General features: G+C 38.9%; 1 protein-coding gene across 2 annotated transcripts in view; it reads right to left on the bottom strand.

Annotated features, from left to right (window-relative positions):
- The window catches only part of Egfl6 (EGF like domain multiple 6), a 58,635-nt gene extending 41,859 nt beyond the window's left edge, over nucleotides 1-16,776 (bottom strand). Inside the window, exon 1 of one of the 2 annotated variants that reach the window (XM_071606034.1) lies at nucleotides 16,530-16,776. In XM_071606034.1, the coding sequence (XP_071462135.1) occupies nucleotides 16,530-16,603 (74 nt within the window). In that variant the 5' untranslated portion in view covers nucleotides 16,604-16,776. The remainder of the gene's footprint in view (nucleotides 1-16,529) is intronic. The other variant, XM_027946535.2, reaches the window with a different exon arrangement.
- Nucleotides 16,777-24,114: the final 7,338 nt, after the last annotated feature.

Below are 24,114 nucleotides of genomic sequence, written 5' to 3'. Positions count from 1 at the left end.
ACATCCACCAGTACTATTTAATTCCAGTACATTTACATTACTTCAACAAGAACCAATTCTAATTCCCCCTGTCCTGCCATCCCTTGATAACCAAAAATCTACTTTTTATCTCTGGATTTTTCTATTTTGAACATTTCAGATAAGCAAAATCATACAACATGTGGGGGTTTTTGTGCTTAATTTCTTTAATGAAACATGTTTTGAAGGGAACTTTGAAAGTTTGTGTTGTAGTACATAATAAGAATTTGCTCCTTTTATTGCTAAATAATATTCCACTGAATAGAAATAACATATATTGTTTATCAATTGTCATTTGATGGATATTTGGGTGGTTTCCAGCTTTGGCCATTATGAGTAATGTTACTATGAGTGTAGGTATACATTTTTCTGTGGAAATAGATTTCATTTGTCTTGGTTATACACTTAAGAGAGGAATTGCTGAGACATATGGTACAATGGATGGAAAATTTGTGTCTCCAGAATTCTATATGTTGAAACTCTAATCCCAATGTGATGGTACTTGGAGGTGGGGCCTTTGGGATCTAATTAGACCTTTGGGGTCTAATTAGAGTAGAGCCTCATGAATGGTATTAGTGTCCTTAAAAGAGGCAAGAATGGCTAGCTAGCTTGAAAAGTCTACAACCTTGGAGAGAGCCCTCACCCAAACCTGACCATGCTGGCACTCAGATCTTGAACCTCCAGCCTCCAGAACTGTGAGAAATTTATTTATGTTGTTTATAATCCACACAGTCTATGGCAATTTATTGTAGCGACTTGAACTAAGACATATGGTAATTGTATATTTAAATTTGTGGAACTCTCAGACTGCTTTTCAAGATAATTATATCATTTCATATTGTACCAGCAGTGTAAGAGAGTTTTAATTTCTCCATATACTCTACAGTACGTACTATTCATTTTTTAAAGTTATAGCCATCCTTATGAGAAGGGGTATCTTGTGATTTTGATTTGCATTTTCTTTTGATGGCTAATGAATGGAGCATTTTTCTTGTGTTTAAGGGCCATTGTATGTTTTCTTGGGAGAAATGTCCATTCAGGTCTTTTGCCCATTTTTGATTGGATTACTTGACTTAATGGCTTTAAGATTAGAACACGAGATTGAAATTAGTTGGTAAAACCAACTATTCCATACCTCGATGAACAAGGTAATGTAACTTTTTCTTATTCTGCAAGCAACCCATCCACAAATTGAGTACTCAGAGAGTCCATTTCTTAACTACACTTGTCTGTAATAAACCTTAATAATGCAGCAAAACCCATTTTCACTTCTTATTTTAATAACACAAAGCTAATGTTTGGGGAGCAGAATGAATGGTGGAACTATCTATCTGGGAAAGAGGAGGAAGGTGTCACATGGAGGTGACATTTGAGCTGGACTTAAAAAGAAAACATGGGAAACAAGAAAGTTGTATAGGAGAAAATTCTGCCTATGTGATTTTTATTCCATATTTCTTATAAGAAATGTGGGATTCAGTTAATTAGATTTTAATCTAGCAACAAAATCTTAGAGATTACCTCTCAACTTCTTAACTGCAGGCTTGCAAGCAATATGCTGTACAGTACCAATAGGAAGGGCCTTACCTATTTCCTGATGTCAAAAAAGCCAGTGTAATCCTTAATGGGCATTGATATATATTGATCATTGTGCTAGGTTCTGGGGATACAGAGGTGAACTTGGAATACAGGGTCCCTGACTTATAAACTTTTAGGCAAGGGAGTAGGAGTAATAATGTCACTAAACATAGTCTAATACAGAAGCTTAAAGTAAGGAAACATAATCCATTATAGGGGTCTGAGGTGTTCTCCTTGAGGGTGCAACTTTTAAATGAGACTTAAGGTGAACAGAAGTCAACCGCATGAAGTAAAAGAAAGAATATTATTAGCAGAGAGAACAGAATGACTGTAGACTAAGACATAAGGGATATCAGGCTTATGCTTGAAGAATCCATAGAAGACCAGAGGACTAGAGCAAAAAGAGAGAGCTGGTAGGGGATGAGCTGAAAGAGGTGGGCAGCAGCTATGTCATAGAGGGTCTTGTGAGTCAAATTAGAGTCATGGGGCTTATATACTAATGGCACAGCTCTGAAGGGTTATAAGTAACAAGGTTATTTGATAAGATTTTCCTTTAGAAAAACATCATGGCAGGAGTCTGGAAAATAGACTGGAGGGAGGAAAAAAATGGAAGTGGGTATACCAGTTGTTTCAAAAGATAGAATCTGGTTGCTTAGACTGGAGTAGGAGAGGTGGAGGTAGGGAGAAATGGATGGATTCCCAGTAGAACCAAAATACCTGGTAAGGGATTAGGGTCATTCATTCATCCAACAACTATTATTGAATATCTACAATGTATCAGGCACTGGGATAACGTCCAGAGGTTCATCATCAACTAAGAGGGGAATATGATCTCTGAACTCATGGAACATCAGTTGGATGTGAAGTATGAGAAGAATAAACCATCAGGTAAATGGCATGAGACATTTCTGGAATGAGGACTATGGATGGAGGAACATATTAGCAAATAGGGTAAATGCTGAGTTGTCTTTGGCACATGTTGATTTTGAGTGCTCATTAGGCAGATAAGACATTGAGTAGAAAGTTTGATATTTGGGCTAGAAGTCTAGGAAGCGGGACTCAAATTGGGAATCATTTGCAGGTAAAGGAGTGGATGTAATATAAGAGGAGGCTTAGGGCACAGACATAAGGAAATCAGCATATAAGAGGTGGGTCAAGGAAAAGGATGGTCCAGAAAGAGACTTAGGCAATGCTCAGAGGAACACCAAGTTAGTACAGTGCCAGGAAAGGAAAATGAGGGGATTGTTTCTAGAAAGAGTTGAGGAGCAACTCTGGATGTTGAGAAATTATGTAACTTGATGGTTAAGACTTCAGTTTACTTCCTGGGCTTGAATTCTGGCTCTACATATATTAACTCTGTGACCTTCAGCAAGTTACATCATCTTTCTATGCCTGAGCTATCTCATTTCTAAATGGGGATAACAAAAACATTTACATTAAGGGTATTTGTGGTAATGAAATGATTTAATATTTAATATTTAATAAAGGGCTCTGAACAGTGACTAAAATAGTAAAGGCTCCCTAACTGATTGCTTTTATCAGTACTACTAGTAGGATCAGTATTAGTAGATGTGTTGACTTTAGAGAAGAGCCACATTTCCCACAGAAGGGCCTGCTGTAGTATTTTTGACATACTCTGGCATTGGTGGGAGCATCCTGTAGGATTTGTAGCCCCACTTAAAAGTGGTGAGGGATTTCCAAGAGCAGTGTAATTAGGGGCCTTTGGTCAATAATACTCCCTGCCTATGAGGCACATTCTCATGGATGTCATGGTTTCCATGTGATTTAGGTTTTTAAAAATGTCTACAGGAACCAATTTTCACTGTAAGAGGAGAGTACCACATAATTTCACCTTAAGGAAAGTGACCTTAGATATTATTCAGCTATAACATAACTACTTACACATGAAGAAACTAAGGCCAAGAAAGACTAAATATTTCATCAGTATCAAAAGCTAGAAGAGAACAAATTTTTACCACACTATCCATCTGTCCAGCTATCCTTTTGTATACCCAAAGCATATTAGGCAATTACACATCAAGTTACTGTACTAGACACCGAGACTATTAGGTTGTGTATTGTTATGGTTTGGATGTGAGGTGTCCCCCAAAAGCTCATGTGTGAGGCAATGCAAGAAGGTTTAGAGGAGAAATGATTGGGGTTGTGAGAGCCTTAACCAATCAGTGAATTAATCCCCTGATGAGATTAACTGAGTGGTAACTAGAGGTAGGTAGGGTGTGGCTGAAGGAGGTGGGCACTGGGGATGTGGCTATGGAGTATATATTTTTGTGTATAGTGAATGGAGTCTCTCTCTGCTTCCTGATCATCATGTGAGCTGCTTCCCTCTGCTGCACTCTCTGCCATGATGTCTTGCCTCACCTCGAGTCCTGAGGAATGGAGTCTGCTATCTATGGACTGAGACCTCTGAAACTGTGAGCCATCAAATCAATTTTTCCTCCTCTACAATTGTGCTGGTCAGATCTTTTAGTCACAGCAGTGAAAAAGCTAACTAGAACATGTAAAACAGCCCTTGCCCACAAAGAATGTATATTCTAGGGGCAAAATGTATAAAACAGGTAATTATGCTCTGACATATGAATCCTACAAAAGGTGTGAATTTTTCAGAAGATAGGTAAAAATGCAGGAATTATTAGGTTGGGATGGGTTTGTCATAAATTTTCTGAGTGAAATAGTGTCTAATATGAACTTTGGTGACTGGTGGAACCTACTTAGGTGACATTGGAGGAGGCTATATGGTGAGAAAGGTGTTACAGGCAGAGAAAATAACCTGTGATAAGGATGCAGTCACTCAGAACATGAGGAGTTGGTGGCCTGAAAATGTGAGCGTAGACAGTGATATATGTTTGGAGCAGGGGAGTGGGAAGGGAAGCTAGAGGAATGGTGGGATGGAGAAGAGCCAGAAAGATAAGCAGGAGCCAGAAAGAAAAGGCCTGTGTGCACAGGAATAATTTTGTCCATCTTCAAGTTTCCAGAAAGTTATAGAGGGATTTCAAGCAGCTAGAAATATCAAGGATTTTGCAATATAGGCAACAGCTTCCATAGAATTAGAGTGAGCTCAATAAGCTCCAACAAGATTTCCAAAATGGTTAGATGTGAAGTCACACAAAAACAAATTGAAATTTGTTGAAATATGATATTTTTAAAAAGCCTAATTAGAAACCAGCCCAGAGTCTCTGGTATAGGTGGCCAAACTTATTTCATATGTACCAGTCAATGTTAATTAGTTTGAATTGCAAAGAATACTGCCTGGGGTTAACTAAAAGGAGAAAGTTACCAGAAGATGAAATTCATATACCATTTGCACATTACCACAGCTCTCCAGAGAAATCTTCTTTCTCTTGAGCTTTATTACTTTCACATGCCTGCCTTCAGGTGAAAAGGTGAAACCAAGAAATCTGTGGTGTATTTATTTCTCCCAAGTCATCGTTTTTGACATTGTACAAAATGTCACTTATAAAACTCCAAGACATTAATGACTAACACTTGGGCCATTAAAAACTTGTGAATAAAGTAATATTTCTTATTCACTACAAGGAATTTCTTCTCCAGTTACAAATATAACTTAAGATTAAAGCTCAGTTGGAAGGCATCAGAAATTTGTCATCAAATCTAGCCTTACTCTCGTTTATTGGAAAAATGCAAATGCTAGTTGTTTAAAAATCAACTCAACTCATGATGGAGAACTGTAAAATGGATTCTGATATTTAAACAACTACACAAGTCAGGCAACACCAGTTCTGCCTCTGGCTGCTCTGTGGATGCAGCAACATGTTCTGTGCATATTTCCTAAAGGAAACCAAGCAGCTTAAACCAGCACTGTAGGAAAAAAAACATCAGAGGAGCAGTCCTAAATGAATAACATGCCTTTTAATTAATGGTTGTGAGGTTCATATATTCACCCAGTTTTGAAAGATAGCTTTAAAGGGCCAGTCACAACTGGAATTTTATTGTTTTAATGATCAAATTATACATTTGGTCATGAAAATGAAAAAAGAGTTTCATGGGGGAAAATCATTAGTAGATAGAATTAATTGCTAATCATTAACTTGCTGATTTGTAGATGCTAGAGGAAATTGATCTTGTACACCAATAATCCAGATTTATGTTTTACACTGGAAGTTTTTCAAAATGCACATATGCAGATATTCTAAATTATACATGAAAAGAAAATTAATTATTAAAGTTTTTTATTTTTAAGTTGAAACAATATGATCCAGGGAGAGGAAGGAATCCAGCACAAGCAAACATGGTATTGGCAATAATAGCAGAGCACACATTACCTTGCAAAAAATTTTCAAGTTGCTTAGAAAAAAAGCTTTAACTTTATTTCTACACAGTCTTCAGTCACAGAAGTGTCAACATAGCTGACCAGGTCTGTGTGGAAAGGAGACCCTGAGCTTTGGGAGTCTGAGCTAAATGCTGAGTATTGTCTAGAGTTCCTTTAATGCATTATACATACCAAGTGAATGTTTGAAATTTATTCAGATAATTTTTTCAAGTGTCATCTCTGACCTGCTCTTTGCATTTGCTAGCTTTCCCATCATTGATTCAATAATCTTCCATTTTAATACCTGGTTGTAAATATTATGGATAATGAAATTTCCACTTTTCTAGATTAAAAGATGACCAAAAAACTGTGATTTCATATGCTGCAAGTAACAGATGTAGAAGAGAAGATTAAGTGCTTACCAAATCCATATCTATGTCTCCTGGGCTCAAAACTATACTACATTTCCCAGCTTCTTGCCAGTCAGTGGTGGCCATGTAACTAATTTTGGCCAGTGAAATGTGGGCGGATAGGATGTGGGCCACCTCTGCTCCTGGTTCAGAAAGCTCCCCTGGGATCCTCACTATGATTCTTCCTCATCAGCCCATTAAATAAAGTAGAGTTTTGGGACCTGGAAGAAGATGGTGCCCCAAGAAAGATGGAGGCTGGAACCATGTGAAGGCATGCATCAGAGGCTCTCTAAACATGCCTTATATCATAAGACAGGCAAAGAAGTAAACTTTTACTGAATTCAGTCTCTGAGATTTTGAAATGGTTTGATGTAGTAACCTGTCCTGATCAACAATGGAGGATTACAAAAGTCATTTCTTTTCCTAAAGTCAAGTATACATTATGTTCTCCTTATATGTGAATCCTCTTGTACAAAAATAACTCAAAAAACTGTTAATATGAATTGCATTTGGTTCTATGTTTGTGAGGCATGCATTTTTAAAAAATGTATAAAATTAGACCAGTGTGTCATGTAATACCAAAGATGAATGGTTAAGGCATAAATATCAATCATTGGAATTTAATATACATCTGGTAAACTTTTGGTTTGACTGACCCAGTACCATGGAACCTGATAAAATGAATTCATTGACAAAAAATATTTTTAATCCAGAAAGAGAAAGTCTGACCTTGGACTGAATCAATCCCACCAACATCCTCTGCTACCTTGGGAGGCCTGGATGCGCTGACCAGTCTTTCTTTTCTTCCTTCCCTTCTTCCCTTCTTTCCTTCCTTTCCTTTCTCTTTATCAGATGTCTCTTCCTAGACAATATTTAGCAAATGTAAGACCCAGAGAACCCAGTCTTCAGTCACAGAAGTGTCAACGTAGCTGACCAGGTCGGTATGGAAAGGAGACCCTGAGCTTTGGGAGTCTGAGCTAAATGCTGAGTGTTGTCTAGAGTTCCTTTAATGCATTATACAGCTTGCTGTCTACATTGATCAAATTAATCAGAAAATCACTGTCTCCACAGCTGAAGTTAATTTAAAAAAATTCCAGGGATTGTGTAAGTAGTATAGTATTTCTGCATAGGATTCCTTATTTTCTGCAAAAAATATACTGTGCCAGAATTCTTAATATGCTTGTTTATGGTTAGGTTCCAGGAAACTTCATGATAGCCTCCAAGACAAATTGAAAAGTTAAACCTCTTTTGCTGATGTTTAAATACATTTAAATATTGCCATACAAATAAAATAAAAGTTTTTTTTTCAAATAGGGATAACAAGGTCCAGCCATGAGGTTTTTGCTATTGTTGTTGTTCTTGATTTTTAAATAATAGCTCAATATGGCAAATTCATTGTACCCAAGCAGTTAAAATTAATTTCAGGTTCTCATTGATATTTAAGAGACAGAGCCCAACTCCAAAAGGCCCAGGGATACCCTAAGTCACCTCACCTTCCCAGATGTGTAGAAGTTTAAGAACAAGAGCCTAATAAAACCTGGTCCAGGCTACCAAGCTCTGCTATTCCAGTGGATGTTGATGTGTCTTCGAATTTCCCATGACATGACTGGCAGGGATAGTAGTAAATCTCAGGCAAAACTTGGAACTTGTCATTGCTTCTATTTCTCTCACTTGACTTCCAAGCTCAGGAGTTAGATGGAGACTGGGGACGGGGAGTACTGTAGTTTGGACTCATCCAAAAGAAGACCATGAGATAAGGATTTGAGTGCAAGTGGTTTATTTAGGAGGTAAAGGGAATATTGATGGCGGAGTGGGGAGCAAGAGAAAGAAAATAAGGCAGCCAATAAAGGAAGTGTTATCAAGATAACTACATTTATTCTCCTTCTTTCTCATTCATTCCTCATTCATTCACTGTGGGGAATGATACAAGATGGAGCTGGGGAAGTAGGCAAAGTCTAGATCAATCAGGATCCTTTTTATGCTATTTTAAGTAGAATGGATTTTATTCTTAATCTGGTGACAAGTCATTGAAATGTTTTAAGAAGAGGGCTATTGGTATGATTTAAGTTTTAAGAGAAACACTTTGGGGTGTGGACTTGAAGGGACAAAAGAAGAAACAAAAGGAAACTATTATGGTGGTTCTAGTGGGAGATGATGGTGGTATACTTGGGTGGTGGCAGGCAGTGGGAGAGAATAAGATGGATTTGAGACGTGGTTTGTTATAGTGCCAGATTGAAAGAGGGAAGAAGTGTTCCACTTGTCAGAAAAGATGCCAGAGTTTTTTGGTATGAGCCAGTTTGAATGCTGTTTGTTTCATGATGGAAAGAAGAGGGGAATTCTGGAGCGATGATCAAGAGTTCTGTCTTGGATGTCTTCAACTCAGTGAACCATCATAATGCATATGTCAGGAATGTAGCAGAAGGATGCTAGGCTTTAAGACTCTCACTTTGAAGTCATATACATATAAATGACATTGAAAATTTAAGGACTAGGACAATCACTTGGAGAGACTGTAGTTAAGGAAGAAAACAGGTTCAGAGCCAGATCTCTGGAAATCCAACACTTTAAATCTGGTAGAAGAAGGGAAGCTGGGAAAAGAGACTGGGAAAGAGTAACCAGTATAGGATGGAAACTAGAATGTGTGGGGTGGTAGTTTTATGTTAGATTCTCTGATACTTTTCCTTTCAAAAGATGAAGGCTTAATTTACCTCCCCTCATGTGGATCTCTACTTAGCAACCAGCTTCTAAGAGAGTTCTGTAGGAGTAATGGAAGGTAACTTCTGAGATCAGGACACAAAAGGCACTACAGCTTCTTCCTTCTTCTCCTTTTGAATTAGATACTACAGGAGAAGTCGGTTATTATTTTGTGAAGACACTCAAGCATCCCTATGGAGAATCCACATGGAAAGGAGCAGAGGCCTCCTGCCAACAGCGAGGAGAGTGTGCCATCTTGGAAGCAGATCCTCCAGCCAGAGTCAAGCCTTCAGATGACTGTAGCATTGGCCAACAGCTTGACTGAAATCTTGTAAAAAACACCAAGCCCTTTTGCTCTGAGCCTAAAACTGCTTTAAATAAAATAAAACCTATTAAGAAATCCCTGATCTCTGTTCAGCTAAGCTGCTTCTGAATTCCTCACCCACAGAAACTATGTGAGACAGTGACTATTGTTTTAAGCTACAAAGTTTTGAATTATTCTGTAGCATACTCATAGATAACTAATGCAGTGCCCAGAAACCAAGCAAAGGGAATACTAAAGAGTGAGATGATGATCTTTGTAAAGATATTTGCAGTTTGGGTATTTTATTTTATTTTTTGCAGTGCTGGGGATTGAACCCAGAACCTTGCACATGCTAGGTAAGTGCTCTTTCACTGAGCTACATCCCAAGCCCTGCTTCAGTATTTTGAGTTTTGATTTTACATTTATATTTATTGAATCTGAAACACTGTGGATTATGAGCACGCTATCATTATGAGCATTAGGAAAGACAAAATGCTACCAATTAAACTAAACTATGGCTTATTACCTCAATGATAATTCTGTGCTATTGTGTCATAATTTTGTGCATGAATTTTGTGCTAGCTTTAAAGAACACAATGGCCTAATTTGCTTCCTGTTACTCTCAGAATGAAGTCAAAGCTCTTTGGTTTGATATACCAGGCTCCTCACAGCCTGGTTCCAGTCTGTTTTCTTTGCCTCTGACAGCCCCTGGGCTCATGACCACTGGGCTTGTGTGGGCAGTCTACTCTTTTTTTGGGGATGATGCCTTCCTTCTTCATTATTTTTGCAGGGATGTATCCATCCACCCTATTCATTTATTCCTATGCAAAACCTACTACCAGTTAGGCACTATAATACTTGCTTTCTCCCCCTCCCACATTTTACACCTGTGGACTTACATGTATCCATAAAGATAGTTTAAATGTCATGCCCTATCTTCAGTTTTTCCTGACTCTTGCAGACAGACTCAATTTGTCTCTTCCTTGTATTCTATAAGTGTTTTATGAATGTTTTATATATGCAGATAAATATGTACAATATACATTCATTCCTTTGAAATAATCCATTCATTATTCATATATAAATAACATTATTTGCCTCTTCTTCATCTCCTTTCTTTAGTCATTCATTTACCCAGCAAATTTTTTTCAACACCTACTATGTGCCAGGTACTGGGCTAGAAGCTGAAGTTATAATGCTTCATACTGACTCCTCCACCTAAAAAGGAAAGACATTTTTCTGGTCCTACAAAGTTGTCTAGTGGGGGAGGCAAATAGACATATCTCTCTGGCATTCAGGAGAATGTTGGGACATGTCAGCTGCTCTGTTAGTGTTGTTGAATTGGACTGAATCAATTTCAACCCATTTTAGAATATTTCTTTTTCATAATTTAAGACATGAAGATTTAAAGTTGTTGGAAACTGATAACTGACCTGGTAAGGTAACTGATGAAACTGGAAGTATAACTGATCCCTCTATACAAAGTACTGTATTTGATGGAAAGTGATTTAAATATTCTTGGAAGATAACTATAGCCTTTAGATCTGCTAGTTATTCACTTATGAAATTCTTGGAAAATCAACATAACCAATATTGCTCTTGAAATCCAGTTTACTTATCTGTAAAATTAAAAATGTGATATGAAACTTACACATAGGATATGTGATCTGTAATTTACACTCAACATTGTGAGTGGTTTCCCAATATCTATTCTCCCTTTTTGTCTTACTGAGAACCCTATTATGTAGCCACTCAGAATAAAGGTTGCATTTACTTTGTGAGTCATGACCATGGAACTAAGTTTGGGCCAATGGGATATAAGCAGATGTGCCATGTGCAATTTCTAGGATATGGTTGTAAAAAGAAGAGCAATGTTCTTTATATTTCCTCTTTTTGGCCAGGAGAGGAGAGCCTTTTGATGGAGTACTAAGGTGGCAGCATCCAGGTCCCAGACTTCCTGGAGTGCCATACCAGTCCCACTGCCACTCCTATGTGTGAGACAAATACACGTCTATCTTGTTTAAGCCAAGGTTCTGTGGATTTTCTATCACAATCAATTTTGAAGAATTAAGAAGCATCATTATTACACTCACTAGCTACTACAAGCTCTCTACTCCTTTTCTTTTTACATTTCCTGATTCAAACCACCAATGTTGAGTGATTTGTGAGGCCCAGTTTTTCAGTTTGCATGCAACTCAAAATCAAGATTAGGTGAGTGAAATTTGATTCTTTGGCTCTATGAAGTGTCTATCTTTTTTGAACTTGCTTTTGCTTGCTAGGTCTGCCATAGCAAAGTAGCACAGACTTGGTTGCTTCAATAATAGAAATCTATTTTCTCAATCCTGGAGGCTGGAAGTCACAGCATTATTTTGTGGGCAGGGTTGGTTTCTTCTGAGACCTCTCTCCTTGACTTGAGAATGCTGTCTTCTTCCTGTTTCCTCACATGGTTCATCCTGTGTGTGTGTCTCTGTCATAATTCCCTCTTCTTATAAGGTTTTAGTCATATTTGAGAAGGGCCCCCCATAATAGCTTTATTTTAACTTACCCCATTGGGGACCCCATCTCCAGATACAGTCACATTTTGAGGTACTTGGGACTAGGGATTCAACATATGAATTGTGGGGGGGGGCATAATTTAGTCCATATCACCTTAGGACAACTGCATATCCTGTTTCCACTGTCCCCAAGGAGTTTATGTTCTAGAAATTGTCACTAGGAGTAAGAGTTACTCAGAAGTAATTCCCTGTCTCACCAGGTCCGTGAAAAATGGGTGCATTGTGGTATATGGCCAATCTAATTTCTTGATACCCAAGAGCTTCTCCATTGGTGAGAGCCTGCTCTGCCTTATGTACATAGTAGGCTGAAAGTGTAGAACCCCCTCCCCAAAGCCCTCAATCAATAACTGATAGGAGTAAAAGTACCCCAGCTCCCATGTCTTCAGAAGGGATAACTGAGGCTCATGTCCAACTGTTCCCTAGAATTCTCCAGCAGGGTTCAGTCATAATGGTAACTTAATAAAAAAATTTGTTTTATGGCATTGAGGATCAAATCCCAGGGGCTTATACGTACACTGAGCTATATCCCCAGCCATTTCTAATTTGTATTTTGAGACAAGGTCTCACTAAGTTACACAGACTGGCCTTCAACTTGCAATCCTCCTGCCTCAGCCTCCCCAGTAGCTGGTATTACAGGTGTATAGCCCCATATCCAATGGTAACTTATTTTTATATTTTTCTGTCACACTTACCCTCTTCTATATCAGAACTTCCTAATTAACAACCTCACAAATTAACAACACAGTCTGTTTCAGGGAGAATACAAACTTAGAGAGGAAGGTGGTGGTGTTAAGAGGGGGAACATACTCTACACGAGTCCCTTGATTATAACGGACTAGCATCAAGTGAAGCAGGATCACTGGTGATGATGTGTGAGCAAGCACTTTGCAAAAATGCCAGCTTTTCTGTATTCTTTTTTTTGAGGAAATAAATTTAATATTGGAACATCACTGACTGGTCTTAGAGCATAAAACCAAATCAAATGCAGTTTGCAAGAAATCACCTACTTTCTTCAAGTTTCTCTGTCCCTTTGCTTGTCAAATGGATACAATACCTATTTCTTTGGTTTGTTGAAATAATTGATTGAAATAATATTGAAAAGGATTACCATAGGGTCTCAATATCTATTGAATGCCAATCTGATTTAGGGAGACCAGATGATATACTTATGATTTTGGGGGTACATTTCTACAAATTCTGGTTGTAAGAATATAGAGATGAATGACATGACAACAATTAAAAAATCACTAAAATTGTATTAAAAGATGAAATATAGCCCATAAAAACAGGAGTGACAGATTCATAGCTCAGACTTCCTGTGGAAGGCTGAATCATGCCCCCTCCACTGAAAAAGATGTCCAAGACCTAATCCCTGGGATCTGTGAATTTTACTTTATATGACAAAAGGGACTTTGCAGATGTGATTGAGGTAAGAATTCTGAGATGCGGAGATTATCCTAGATTATATCAGGTGGGCTTGATATAACCACAGAGGTTCCTCTTAGAGGAGGACAAAGAAGATTCAGAGAGAAGACAAGGTGACAAAGGAAGAAGAGATTAGAGCAATGTGGTCACAAGCCAAGGATTGTTGGCAGACCCTAGAAGCTGAAAGAAATGAGAAACAGATTCTCCCCTGGGGACTCCAGAAGGAACCACTCCTGCCAATGCCTTAATTTTAGCCCCATAAGACTTATTTAGACTTTTGACTTCCAGAACTGTAAGATAATAAACTTGTGTTGTTTTAAGCCATGAAGTTTGTGGTAATTGTCATGATGGCACTTCCCTAACAGGGCTCTGAGAAGAACTGATTCCTCGTGTAGTGTGTTGTTTGCAATAAGCAGGCCTCTCTCTGTGAACATGGCCCCTTAGCATGAACCCAGATGTTCCCTCATCTCTCACATGAATTTTATTTGAATTCAGTAGAGAAAAAAATGTATCACAGAAATATGTTGCAAGTAAAGAGTTGTTTACTTCATCTCAAGAATACAAAGTAAAATTAGCAAAGAGGAAGGGGATCAGGTAGGGGGTTGGAGGTAAGGTTAGGTAATAGGGGGTGGAAATGATCAAAATATCTCATATATGAATATGACACAATGAAACACATTATTTGTTTAATAATAAAAATTTGGAAAAAAGAACATCAAAGTTAATACCATTTATCTTATGTGCCCAAGGCAAAAAAATTTGCAGTGTTAGGATCAGGAGTGCTAGAAATGAAACCCAGGTTAATAAATATTCTAGATCAGCATTGTCTACTAGAAATGTAATAACTACATGGCATGCACTTTTTTTCCCAGTAGACACTTTTTAAAAAATGTAAAATAAGTGAAATTTATTTTAGTAACTTTTTTTAATCCAATGCAGCATATTCACAACATTACATTTCAAAATGTACTCAATGTAAAATGATTAGTGAGATATTTCCTATTCCTTTTTTCCATACTAAGTCCTGAAAATCTAATGTGTATTTTACACATATAGCACATCTCAACTTGGGCTGGCCACATTTCAGGTACTCAATAGTCACCCCGATCTCCTGACTATCATATTTGCTATATCAGCAGGTCCAGAGCATCTAATACCGAAGGGAATAAAAAAGTATAAGGCAAGTCAAATTCTGATACTTAAGAGCAGGTAAATGCATACAGTGAATGAGTTATTCATTTGGTGAATGTTATTTGTTTCCCACGAACTAGTTCCATTTAAGAGGCATATGATTTTCCAGGTATAGAGTTTCAATTAAAAGCATTGGTTAAATAAATAAATAAATTCATGCTTATGTTAGAAATCTGTCCCAGTCAATTGGGAAATAACCAGTATGTGTACTTTGTAGTAATGGGTGCCTTGCCTTCTCTGTACATGTCTTGTCCTTGAGGTGAAGTCTGGAGTTAATTAAATTTGGTCCCTCAGCAGTTTCCAAAGAGCAACCACTTGACATTACGGAGCATGTTCAGCATATAACAAATACACCAGCTCACGAACCCAATACTGTAAAGAAACCATGCTTCACATCTTGAAAACTGCAGAACTGCAGAATCCTGACATGGATTTTTTATTTTTTGGTTTATTGGGGTCTTTTTGCCTTTTAATTTAATTTAGTGGAACTTTGAAAGTGAAGCTCCTGGCAGTTGTTTTGCCTGCCTCTGAAGAACTATTATTTCATCTCCAAGAGCACTTGGTTTTTCTTAAGTGGGCTTTCCAGCAAGACAAGAACCTCCAACATTCAAGGAAAATGTGATCACGAGCAAATTGCATCTGCTTACATTTTTATCATGGGAAGGAAATTGAAACTTGCGACCATACATTCTAAGAACCTGGTTTGAGGTTTGTTCTGTTTGAACTTCAAAATCCCTTAATACCATGACTGACTCTGATGAAAGATTTTTTCCTGTAAGTCAAACAAAGTCAATCAGGCTCACCTCTAAGAAGCCTGAGCCAAACCAAGACTCTTATCCTGTTCTAACCAGAAATCAGCACTGAAATATCTCACTCAGCTGGGGGAGATCCTACCCCTCAGGGGACTTTGAACCATATCCGGAGAGGTTTTTTTTTTTTCCTTGTCACAGCTTGATGGTGGGTGTCAGGGTTGTTACAGGCATTCAGTGGGTAAAGGTCAGGGATGCTGCTAAACATCCTACAAAGCACAGGACAACTGCTACCCCAAGCCTCAACAAATAATTATCTAGCCCAAACCAAAAGGTGGAGAAAACTTATGTTAGCAGACACCTAAGAAGAAAGCAAGAGTTTACAGCCAGAGAACTAGGAAACCTTTGTCCTATGTCTTTTCTAGAAGGCTGCCCACCCTACTGCATTATTAAAGAGCAGGGATGGTGGGCCACACTGTCCAAGTTTGCATATGGGATCTATCACTTACTGGTTGTGCCTCTTTGAACAAGTTACTGGACATCTCTGTGCCTCATTTTTCTCCTCTACCAAAGTAATTATGGGCATTTGGTGAATTCATAGTTCTAAAGTGCTAACTTAGAACAGTACCTGGTCTACATATGTAAGAGCATTTGCTAAGTGGTTTTGCAGATCTCTGGAAAAATAAATTTCAAGGCTCAGAAATTCTATGGGCAGTAAGGAAGTGGCTTCAGATCCTGATTGCTGTAGCAAGAATGAGAATAGTTGTCATCTGACAACCACCTCTTTTCTTTCCAGTTCATCAACACTAATCAGAAGCTATCCAGGAAAGGAGCCCAGCAACATGGCAGGCCATCTGCAAGAACAGTGAAGGCTCAGTCTCTTTCCCTCCTTCCCCAGCAAAATTAGCGACTGAAGATCAGTTAGTGCCCTTCGGACACAGTGGAAAACACAAAACTGGGCAGACAGAACCCACTCAGCCACACACATGGGGACACTCACACACCTGCTGCTACTGTAGATGTCTGCAGACTACCATGCCCGCAAACACCCACGGGACTGTGTGCAAAGTCTCCCTCCTCCTGTAACCCACCCGAGGGACCTTTGCAGCCAGGTAGGGCTCAGTTGATTGAAAGGCAACTGGATGCAAAGCTCCGCCAAAGGGGCACGAGGAGGAAAGAAAGCCCGTGGGTGTCCCAGGCCTGACATCCTGGTTACATCACGTCGCATAGACACCCACATACATGGGGGTGCCTGGAGGGATGGGTCACAGAGAAGGAGCTGCAAAGGGGAAGTTCAGGAGGGGGCAACCAGATACTCACCTGGCCGCGTTCCCTAATCCACCTGCCACCCAGGGGAGCAGCAGTGGGAGCGCGAGGCCCCAGGACTGCTGCATGTAGGCAGGGTCGTCCCTCCTTCCTCCCGCGCCCCTCGGAAGGCGTCTGCTGGGACCCGTACGCAGCGGGACCGCTGCCTCCTCTCTCTTCGGCGGTTCGGGGCCTCGGCTGTTCCCGTGGCTCCCGGGTGCTGTAGCGATCGGGGAGGGCGCTCGCTGCTGCTAGTGGCTGGGCAGCCTCGGTTCCTCTGCGGGTGAAGCCCGCGGGGTGAGCGAGGGAGGGCGGGGCGGGCGCGCACATCTGGCTGAGACCCGCCTCCAGCACGACAGGCGCGTCCTCCGCAGTCTCAGTTCCCCCAGAAACTTTCCCCAGACTCAGTTCACTTCATGGTTGTTGAGGTATATTTTGGGGACCGGACACGTCGGTGATACCTGAGCTGGAGGGATTAAGAATTTAATTGGGAAATCAACGCTGGACCAAGGGTTCAGGTTCATAATGTCGGGCTATCTCACTTTTGTTTAGGTTTTCTTACTCTGCCAGGTTTTCTTCCACAAACTGTATATCATGGGATGGTAGAGCTGGAAGGTCACCAAGTCCTGTGCAGCTCAGCCATTTGACAAGTGATCTCTCCTGGTCATTTGTAACAGCATGCTTAGATGGAACCCCAAATGATATTGAAATACAGTGACCAGTGCAGAAACCAATCGCAAAAAGAGGGATGACAAATGAGCTCAGAGAATTCTTTTGGTTACTGATGCATGCTCTTTGTTCTGACAACTTATTACAGTAGAAGGAATGATTGGTTCCCTCCTCCTTCTCCCCATCCACACCCTTGGCTTCATGGTGGTCAGAGCCCCTGGCTTCACATCTTGGCTTTGGACTTGGCTGTGTTACTTGCTTGAACACATGATATAAGGGCAGAAATTGCAATGTTCTGGTTCCAAGCCTAGGCTTTAAGATACTTGAGCCTCTATTGTGGACATGGGAAGACTTTTTGCCAGTTAGTTGAGTGGCCCACGGAGGATGAGGAACAGATAGAACAGAGCTACCCCAGTCAACTTGCAGGTCTCTAGTTTGAAGTACAGCCATTCAGTGGACCCTAGTAGATATCAGCCAACCCCAGATGTGCGAATGAATGGAACTAAAGTTAGAAGCACAAACCAAGCTACTGAGGCTTACTGGGATCATTTCTTACACAGCAATAGCTCTCTGATACACCTGTGACCTAGTGTTAGGAATAAAATGAAGACATAGAGAAAGACATTTGTCTTCATTATAAACTTGATTCAATTTTATGGGCATATATATGCCTTCATTCTGGTGAGAAGTAGGGCTGGATAAGATTCTTACTGCAGATTCTTGCTTTGTACCATATTATCAGTGCAAGCCATGTTTAGTTAGGTCCCTTGTTTTACCATTGGAGGCATCCCCATGGATTCAGAACCCTTGGTCAGTAAACAATTAGAACAGTGAGCTGTTTCACAACTAATCATGACAGGCATTGTCTTAAACACTTTACATACATTATCTTATTGAACATCCACAACTCTGTTATGTGGAGACTATTAGTTCCCCCAGTTTGGAAGGTCAAAAAACTGATAGTCAGAGCAAGTAAGTGGCTTGAAAACCAAGACTCTTTTCCAGTGGGCTCTGCTGCTGTTATGTCGATCTTTTCTGTTGTTTTTGTTCTTGCTTTGATCTCCTTACTCCTTGGCAGCATCACATGTCAAAAAAGTCTCATGAGTCAGGAAATAAGATGATTTCTTCAAGGCTCTTACCAAAATCAAAAGGAAGGAATGTAAGATATGAACTCTATACCTGCAAATATCTTAAAGAAAATAGAATGTAAAATATATCTTGGTATGGATTTCCCCACAAGCAGACACCAAGGCAAGGATTCCAGTTGAAGTAGGTTATTCTGGAAGTACAGAGAGCACTGGTAGAGGAGTGAGGGAGTGAATCAGGGCAGAAGATAATTATCAGACATGTATTAAGTTATCATGGGCAACTGGAGTTTCACACTGCTGGGGATCTCCCAGAGCTGGCATGGAACATGCATCTCCAAATGAATTTATCCCCCAAATGAGGAAATTGGGGTATATATCATTTCAATCACTGCCTGACAGCTTCAACCAGGGTGCTGATCTCAGGACTTCTGCCTTCTGTGCTGAGGGCAGAGCTAGGGGCATACGGTCAAAGCCCTCAGGCAAAGGACTGTAGATACTGACTATGGAAAGCCCTACTGAAATGTAGGGACTGAGAGGACAAGGGCAGGATGACACATTGACTGCCACCTAATATCTAGAAATTGAATTGAAAATTATGATTTTTTGCCCATATTACTTCTCCCTAGATATTCAGATACAAGCAACCTCCTTCAAATGAACCATTATTTTAAAAAGTCCTAATTAAACATGATTAGCCTAAAATATGAGGCTCATCCTGCCTTCTTAGTCATCATATACAAAGGTCAGAATGGCATCTTGCGTTAATGTTCACCTGTTGGGTTCTAGCTATAGCTTCAGCAGTTTGACACTGTTTCTGGCTTTGTTTTTCAGAGCCAAAATCTATTCTGTAGGCTTAAGGAGGTGATGAGCATTACAACAGATAACTTCAGAGGAGGTCAAACACTTCTCAGCCAATCCACCTATTATTTCCTGGAGGGAGCTGTGGACAAAGGAGCTGTCATTTAGTGTGAGGAACAGAGAAGGAACCTGGAAATGATGTGTCGCCAGGTGAGATGTCAGATACAAATTGCCACCTGGAGGCAGGTGTTTTTAATAACCACACAGGTGCTGCTGACTTTGAAGAGAAACTTGGCAACTGCTCTTTAGGGAATCTACTCTGTTCTACAAAGGAAAAATGATCTTTGATCAGAATCTCATAAAATTGTCTACATCTCGGGCTGCATTTTTTTCCCAATCTATTTCCACTCAGCCCCCTGCATGAAGCAGGTGTGATGGTATTTTTTCATGCTTTCTGAACACACACATGCATAACTTTTAACAAATGTGCCTGGCATTGAAATACAAAAACTATTTAATTGGCCCCCAGTGTTGCTCATGCTGCTTGTCTGAGGACCATACTTAGGGTGGTGAGATTTAAAGGTCACCTGGATTGGTGGTTCACAAGTTGAGTTGCACATTGGCAAACTTTGACAGTACCAATGCCTGGGCTATGGCATGGGCATGGACACTTGCAGCAACTTTCCAGGCTATCTAATGGAGAGCCACTAATATGAACCAACAGTCACATTTTACAGCTGAAAAACTCAGTCCCAGAGTGCAAAAGCAAATTTGTCCAAGGTCTCAACACAGAATGTCCCTGTGTTTCTACCACATAGTCTTCCTACTCATACTTCATGATGTTTTCTTGATCACCATTCCTACTGAAGACAAAATGGCACTGCTTAATTCTTAATATTTTATGTTCATCATAGCCCAGCACCATATTCTAGAAATGCGTGTGTTTTCCCAGTTTGTTTTTTCCATCTCTTCTTATTCAATGAAAGGAGTCAATGAAGAAGTGTATAAATCTCAATGCAGATACTGGACTTATGGATATGAAGGTCTGTCTTGAGGTATACATTGATTTTCTTCTTCCTGTGCTCTGTGATAGAAGAAAATTCACAATAACTTTATCTTTCTTTCATTCCTTTCCTTTCCTTCCTCCTCCTCTTTCCCTCTTTCTTTGATCTTTCTTTTCTTGTTTGCTCAAATATTTATTGGGGTCCTAGTCAGTGTCAGGCCCTGTGTATTGCAGTAGAGGCTACTTGATGAACAGTTCATGTTTCTTTTGTCTCCCTGGCATAGTGGGCTGGACAACCTAACATATAGTTTATGGAAAGTTTGGACTTCTTTAGCAATATGATTCTTACCTCTCAATGTAGAAAAAACTAAGGCAAAAGTAAATGGGGAAAAAATGATAGCTTGGTAAAATTTCCCTTCAAATTTTGGTAACCCTTAGAACTCTGCACTTGGAAATTGAGAAAGAGAAGGAAACTGATGCTTGTGAAGTGATTTTTATAGGCTAGATATTTTATAGAGTAACTAGTGACTATTAGCAACATTTTTAAGGAGGCATTATTACCCCCATTTTATAGATGAGGAATGTGAGGTTTAAAGCAGTCAAATATCTTGTCTAAGATTATCTAGCAATGTAATGGAAAAAACATGGGTTTTGAATTTTGCCACTGGATTTCATTCTTTATAACAGAAATATGTAAATTGGTAGTAATATTAGAGTAGGGTCAATTCATCAGGGTGCATTCTAGTGAGGGGCAACATGGTTTACATCTGATTTTTAAGGGGGCCTATAACTCTTTAAATGTCATGAATAAAGAGAAATATCCCCTTGCCTGTGAATTAAATCTCATTGCCTGTATGTTAGCTCCCTTGACTTTTGACCAAATTCATAAGTTTCTAACTGAAGGCACTCAAGGGGCAGGGGCTTTTCTTTTTGTCTTGGGGGGTAGGCAGGATTATAACCTGAGTCCATCCTGTGGATTTCCTTCTTGGTCTGTGTATAAGTATATTTTGCTATTTTTCTGTTCATCAATGAATGTAATAACTTGACACACCACTGTCTATTTATTTTTCCTACATAAATCCTACACAATGATTTGTGAGACCTCAGCCCAGGCAACCCAGTTTAGACAATCCTTAAAAGCAAATACTCTTACTCAAAGTCTCTCCAACTTAATTTGGGAAAGTTTGGTTGAGAAATGTTCTGTGGACTGTAAATTAGGAACTGCATTTGTAATCCCCTCACTTTTTAAAAAAAGAATAAAAAACAGAAAAATTAGCTAGAATAAAATTCTTTCCTTTTTAATAAAAATATACATATTACCATTTTAGAAAGTTTTTACATAAGGTTTATAGGCTTGTTCATTCCTTTAACAAATATTTATTTTTACCTTGCCAATCATGTGCTGGACACTATGTTTGGTTGGAATATAAAGATGAATAAGACATAATCCTTTTCCCTGGGTAGCAGAAATGCAGACATATTATTACAATTAATGACATAAGTGTTAACAGAAGTATTTCAGGGTGCTGTGGAAACAAAGAAGGAAAAAATGCAATTCTTTGTATTCTATACATTTAAATGTTTGTCCCTGTTTTGTCCCTTATTTTCATAAATCACTTAATAAAATAACTTTTGGATGGCAAAATTTTTAGAAAGTAGGAAAACTAGAAAATTACATTCTTTCAGATAATAACTTGCTACAGACACATTGCCCCAATACACAGAAGTTCTGCTATTTTCAAGTAGAATTAAAAATTAAGAGAATCAGATTTAGCTCAGGGATCTACCAACAAATTTCCTCAACTTGAATGGATCAGTTCACCTCTTTGGGGCTTATTTCTTTCTTTCTCTCTCTCTCTCTCTCTCTCTCTCTCTCTCTCTCTCTCTCTCTCTCTCATCTATATTTTCAAAAGATTCTAGATCCTTAAGTGTCTTCATCCAAAGTTCTGTGATTGTAACATTTTATTTGGCAGAAAGGTGGGGAAAAATCAACTATGACCCCAAATCTTGTATTTGAAGTAACAAAGTTGGATTAATTTCAGTAAAGAAGGAATGTTGATCCAATGAATGAATGATACCCTCACCCATTTTATTAACTAGTTTTTACAATTCTGTTGAGATGGTTTGCTTCTATAGTGTTTTGTGCTCTATGGCTCACTCATTCTAGGCCACAGCTGATTCAACCAGGATGGATATTCTGGACATATTGTTCCTGTCAAGGAATGTGGAGTTTGGACACTAAGAACTATAGTCAGTCAGTGGAGAGGGGTGGGGGTGGGGCTGAAGAATTGTGATGAGAGAAGTCAAAGGTGTATTTAAGCTAATGCCAGGGCAGGGGACTGATGGGGAAGCAGTAGGGGCCAGGCCATATGGACAAGAAGAGAACTAATGCTCAGGGACTGGGTAGCCCCACATATATCCATATCTGGGCCTGTATTTGTATTCATATATATATATATATATATATATATATATATATATATACCCCTCTCTATATATTTGTATACAGAGAAATTTGTATATCTGTCTAAATATCTATAATTCTACCTCTATATCTATAAATATATCTCTGTAATTATCACTATATCCATACTGTTATACCTATACAACTCTATAACTATGTCTATCTCTCTCGCTCTAATTATTCTCTCTATAACTATATCTCTATATCTCTATGTCTCTTTCTGTATCTTTATCACTCTATCTGTATATATGGGTATGTCTATAACTCTACCTCTATCAATATATCTATATCACTATATGTATAATTATATCTTTATCTTTATATCTGTAGTTACCTATATCGCTATGCCACTATCACTGCACCTATATTTGTATAATTATATCTCTATTGCTATAACCACAACAAATATATATATATATATATATATATATATATATATATATATATATATATATATATATTCTCACTCTGTGTCTATCACTTTCACTACCTCTGTACCTATCTTAAGTTAGTTTTGTGGTCCTTCTCTTACATTAGGCTTGTATCTACTAGCTGTCCTCCATCTCTGTGAGAGTCCCTGAATTCTTTTAATATACTTCCTTTGAAGGTGAGTTAGTTTGAATGAATTTCCGTTTCCTGCCTCCAGAGGAGTTCTGACTGGAAACTTTCTTTTTGCATAGGCTAGCCAGCTGCACTAACTATTCAAGCAAAGGGAGGAAGAGATCCACTTACAGAAAACATAGAATTTTACAATAGAAAAAAGTGCTCAAGATCATGTGGCCTAGACCTCCCATTTTACAAATGGGAAATCATACAGAGAGGGCTCAGTTGCAGCCTGGAGTTGGTCTTCAAGTATTATGTGTAGAAAGATATGAAAATGGGGATAGAATGAGGCTACCTGGTCAGTGTTCAGTTTAATAATTCATCAGGAAAACATAAACTGCAATTCTTGCATTGAAGAATTGAAAGACCGAGTTTCACACCCATGGACTTAAAACCTATTGCAGTAGATGCTATCAGTGCCCCCCCCCCCATATCTTCTTGTCATTCTCTACTGATTGCCAAGTGCTTACCTGAACACTTGCAACTCTGAAGGATTTTTAATCTCTGATGGCAGCCCTAAACCAATGATGGACAGGGATTTTGTGACTAAACATCCACCTCACCTCTGATTGAGTTCCAGGCACCCATAGTGGAAACTTGCTTGGTAATTCTCCCTTTACTGGCTTCCTCTCCTTCCCTTCCCTTCCCCTTTCTCTATTTCCTGGGATTGCCTTCCAAAGTACCTTCTGGTACTTACCTCCTTGCCTCTGAGGAAACCCAAAAAAGACACCTATGTATACTAATAGAAATAATTTCCATATGAACATTGAACTACTTCTTTTTTTATTGATTTCAAAAAATAAATGACAGCAGAATGCATTCCAATCCTTATTACACATATACAGCACAATTTTTCATATCTCTGGTTGTATATAAAGTATGTTGACACCAATTCATGTCTTCATACATGTACTTTGGATAATGATGTCTATCATCTTCTAACATCCTTGCTAATCCTCTGCCCCCTTCCTTTCC

The sequence above is a fragment of the Marmota flaviventris genome, chromosome X (assembly GCF_047511675.1).
Source record: "Marmota flaviventris isolate mMarFla1 chromosome X, mMarFla1.hap1, whole genome shotgun sequence".
Taxonomy (NCBI): domain Eukaryota; kingdom Metazoa; phylum Chordata; class Mammalia; order Rodentia; family Sciuridae; genus Marmota; species Marmota flaviventris.
Note: the sequence above shows the minus strand (reverse complement) of the source record. Positions and strands in the feature narration are given on the sequence as shown.